This window comes from Suricata suricatta, chromosome 12 (genome assembly GCF_006229205.1).
Source record: "Suricata suricatta isolate VVHF042 chromosome 12, meerkat_22Aug2017_6uvM2_HiC, whole genome shotgun sequence".
Lineage (NCBI taxonomy): Eukaryota > Metazoa > Chordata > Mammalia > Carnivora > Herpestidae > Suricata > Suricata suricatta.
This window is the reverse complement of record NC_043711.1, coordinates 105,859,366-105,863,722: the sequence shown is the minus strand read 5'-3', so window position 1 is coordinate 105,863,722 and position 4,357 is coordinate 105,859,366. Positions and strand designations below refer to the sequence as shown.

The window sequence follows — 4,357 nt, the reverse complement described above, 5'->3', positions numbered from 1 at the left end:
CGGTGACCGCCGCCACCCCCACCGCCGGCGGCGCGCACGTCATCCCAGCGGAAGTCCACCGGCCAGCTGCGGAAGTTGTAGGTGTAGTTGGCGGTCAGGTAGATCTTGAACACGTGCACCAGCGCCTTCACAAAGCAGACGACACACATGGGCGTCGAGGCTAGTGGGCGCTCGGCGTGAGCCGTAAGGCCAGATCGCTCGCCAGGCCCGGCCCGGCAGGGGGCTGCAGGGGCGAGTAGCCGGGATGTCTTGGGACATGACTCCTCAGGGCTTGGCCCTAATGACCTTTATGACCTGGGCCTTTCGGGGCGAAAGGAGGCAGCCTGTGCCCGGCGCTGACCGGCTTTGTGAGTCATCGTTGCAGGAAAAGAGGCGACACCCTGTGATGGGCGCACAAAGGGTTCCCCGGGCCGCGGGCGCGCGCTTGGGGTATCTCGACTTCTGCCCCGCCCCCAGGACTCCAGGCTTGGGACCCTGCGGTGGCCACATCCTCCCCAGACCCTCCTTGGCCTGCATCCTCTCCAGGCAGAGTTCACCTCACAGCTCCACCCATCTCCTTAACTGAAGGCGACAGGCTGGCTGGGGATCTACAGCTGTAACCTGGTCCTGGTCAGAAGCAGGGGCCCTGGGTTGGAGGGGTCTCACTGGGACCAACAATGCAGGGCTTCCCATGGCCCTGATCTAAGCCGGCTGTGGCTCCCTCTCCCACTTCGTGCCGTACCCACACTGGTGGGAAGGGGAGCCAGGGGCCAGAAGAAGCAGGTCCGGTGATCAGGCTGTGTGACAGTTTGCAAAGACAAGGGAGTCTCCTGAAGAAGTCTGGGGGTGGCAGTGCCTGTGCTAGGTAACTGCGCCCAGACCTCCCTATGCAAGGTGGGGCAGCCCAGGGAATCCAGCATGCTGTGTCCCCCTAGGGGAGCAGCAGAGTCTGCCCCGGGGGGCTGCTGCTGGAGCAGCCGGGCAGTGCGTGCTCACGGCCGTGTCCTCCCCTCCACACCTTCCTTCTCAGGAAAGGGGCTGAGCTCAGGCTGGAAATCCCCCACCTGTTCTGGATCCTGTTTCCACTGGTGCCAGCAGAGGCAGTGACCTCCAGGTAGCTCCTGCCTGGCCAGTGTTCCTCATTTTCAGCCCCTGGCCAGGCCCTCCTCCCCACTCCTCACTCAAACCACCCCGCAAGCTGCACCTTCCTCTTTTCGGGAGGGCCCTAGTGGGTTCCCCTTTTCTCCTGCATTGGAGAGGACGAGCCCACCTGAGGGCAGAGGGGGCAGGATTAGAGCCAGGCCCTGAGGGCTCACACAACAGCAGCCTGGGCCTGAAGCAGGGAACTTGGCAAATGCAGCCAGACACTTGGAGCCTGGGAGCCAGACCTGCCTCAGAGACCCCAGCGCTCTGGGAAGGGGGCTCCGGGCTCTGAGAAGCCTTTCTCTGCTCTCCTGCTCTGTGTATCTGGGTCCCCTGCCAGCCCAGTCAGCCCCCACCAGGTTAGGGAAGCAGAACCAAAGACTGTGAGGGTCCTTAGGGGTTGGGAAGCAAACTGAGTGAAGCGGGAGGGCTGGATTGGGGGTTTCCAGGTAAAATACAGAATGTCTAGTTAAATTTGAATTTCAGATAAACATTTTTTGAGTATAAGTGAGTGCTAGATATTGCATGTGGCATACTTCTATTAAAAACGTGTTTCTCAGAAATTCAACTCTAACTGGATATCCTGTTTTTAGGTTTGTTTGTTATTTTTTGCTAAACCTGGCAATTCTGCCCCTGGCACCCCTCCCCTCAACCAGCTGAGATCCAGGTTCCTGATTATCCAGCTCATGTCCCAGGTTGGGCTGCTCTGCTCATTCAACAGGGCCTGAGGCCCAGGAGGGTGTCTCCAGGACCACTGGTGCACCCCGCCTTGCTCGCTCTCCTCTGCAAGCACCCCACCTCTTCCCTGGGTCCCGGCTGGCAGCAGCGGGAGGGGGCCCACAGAGCACCGCACCTGGGGTCAGGGGTGGGCATAGCTTGTTGCCCATGCAGATTGGTGGGCCCAGTCCTGAAATGTCCAGCCCGGCCCTTTGGTTAGGAGTGGTGGTGGAGAATTTGGGGGAGAGTGGGGGCATTTACTTGCCCAGGAACCTCATTCATGAACTCGGACGCTGTCTGTCCTGGGGGGGGCGGTGCAGACCCAGAGGCTCCAGGCTCATTCTGTGCGACCACAGGAATGACCCTCAGCAGCAGAGGAGATGGCCTCACCGCGTCCTCAGCCTGAATCCAGGCAAACACAGCGGTGCGTTGAGAGTCTCCTGGAGGACTGTCCTCGGAGCATGTGAGACACGCCCACGTTTGGCTTTGATTGCCCAGGGAAACACAGGCTTGGAGGAGCCTGTCTCCTGGGGACAGGTGTCAGCTTGGTGAGCCCTGAGACTTGTGCTTGGAAATACAGACCTTGCTTCAGCCAGGCCCACCTGCCCTTGGCCCCCCTGGAAGAGCACGAAGCTGGTGGGGGAGGTGGCTGCGGTGGGGGGTGGGGGGCAGAGGCCCGCTTCTGAGGGGCAAAGGTCGCAGGCTAGAGCTCCTGGCCCCTTAGGGCCCTTTTACTGTGCCTGGCCCGGCCCCTGACCCCACCAGCGCTGCCCCTCAGCCCCGGGAGTCCAAGTGCCCCAGAACCACCAACTCTGTTGAGACAGGAAAGCATGTGACAGGAAGGGAGACCTCCTCCTGCTGTCTCCTCTCTAGAAGAAACCCCCCCACCCCACCCCGCCCCAGACTGGACCAGCTACGGCCGCAATGGCCTCTTGTGCCCCCGCATCCACTCTGGGAAGGTGGGGCTGTGACTCCAAGGATCAGTTCTCAGTTCAGGAGGCACCCCCCTCAGCCCCCAGGGTCTGCCAGGCAGACATCCGAGCGTCCACCCCACCCCCACCGAGCCTGCCGAGCTCTATGACCTCTGGCCTTCACCCCACAGAGCTTTCCACCCTCCCCCACTGAGGCAGGGCTCCCTCCCGGACAGTTCTGCTCAGCCTCCCTGGAGGCCCTGATTTATGCTGCAGGAGCAGACAGAGCCAACCTTGGAGAAAGAATGGAAGGAGAGAGAAAAAACCAGTCCCAGAGGCTGCAGGCGTGGGGGCTGGGATCAGAGCCCCTGGTAGAGGGTGTCCAGCCAGTCAGCAGCCGTGAGCTGCCCACAGCAGCCCAGGGCTCCGGGAGCAGAGCCTGGGCCTTGGGAAAACTGGCGGGTTAGGGAGCTGAGTCTGCACAAACGCCTCTGCTCAGGAAATGGGGTGCAGGGAAGGTGGGGGGTGGCTCAGAGCCTGAGGACAGGAGGGGAAGCTTCCTGGCGGATGCAGGGTCAAAGGAGGGGCGGAAATGGCCAAGACAGCTGCTGAACATCTGGAATCAGAGAGAATTACCCAGAGCCCTCAAGGGTGGTGGGGTTGATGGGGAGCAGTGCACACCCACGCCCTCTCCTTCCTGCCTCCCTGCAGGGCCAGTCTCTCAGTCTCTCCCCCCCGCCCCATGCACACTGTATCCCCCACCATCAGGGTAAAGTCTGGGTTGGGGTCAAGAGCCCAGCAGGTATGATGGGGCCAAGTTCCCTGGAGCTCAGCCCCCCTGGGTGTTGCACAGCCTGTACCATTTCCGCAGATTCCAGCACATGGACAGTGCCTCCTGGCATTGTGCAGGCCACGGCCCTGCTCCTGGGATGGCCCCTGGTGCGCCATACATGAACTTGAAAGGGTCACTGTATGCTTGGGGCCTAGTGCCACTCCTAGCTGGGAGTCCCTCAGCAGGGCCTCATCCTTTCTACCAGTGTGACACCTGCACAGGGTCAGTGGCCCGCCATCATCTACATCCAAAATGTAAAACAAGCTCACTGCAGCCTGCGAGACAGGACAGAAAAGAATTGACTGTCCCTTCTCTGCATCTCCCTGGTCTCCAGAGATGCCGACCTGGGTGTGTCTCGCACGCATGTCTCTATCTGCGCACAGACACGCACAACACACTGTCAGGACTAGGATGGTAATAGTATCATTTGCTTTTACAGAAATGGATGTGGTGCACGAATTACCGGGCAGCTCGCTCCCCGGTGAGCATCACCGCATGGCAGTAGCTGGTCAGAGGTGCGCTCCTCCCGGCGGGCTGGCACCAGTGTCCCCATATGTGTCCCCTGGGCTGGCGGCTGTGTGCGTCTCCAGGCCTTCCCGCTCTGCAGCGGTGGCCACCACAGCACCTTTGTCAAAGGATCCTTGCCTCCTGGTGCTTTCCTTGCATGTGATTCCTAAGATGCCTGCCTGAACGGAAGGGAGAGGCGGTCAGATTGCTCTTCCGGAAGCTTGCGCCAGCTGGGGGGCTTGTGAGGGAGTTTGTCCCCGCCGCAATT

General features: G+C 60.9%; 1 protein-coding gene across 1 annotated transcript in view; it reads right to left on the bottom strand.

Moving 5' to 3' along the window:
* ABHD16B (abhydrolase domain containing 16B) overlaps positions 1–265 on the bottom strand; it is a 1,621-nt gene extending 1,356 nt beyond the window's left edge. Inside the window, exon 1 of the mRNA XM_029917246.1 lies at positions 1–265. Within this exon, the coding sequence (XP_029773106.1) occupies positions 1–149 (149 nt within the window). The 5' untranslated portion in view covers positions 150–265.
* Between the last annotated feature and the right edge of the window lie 4,092 nt (positions 266–4,357).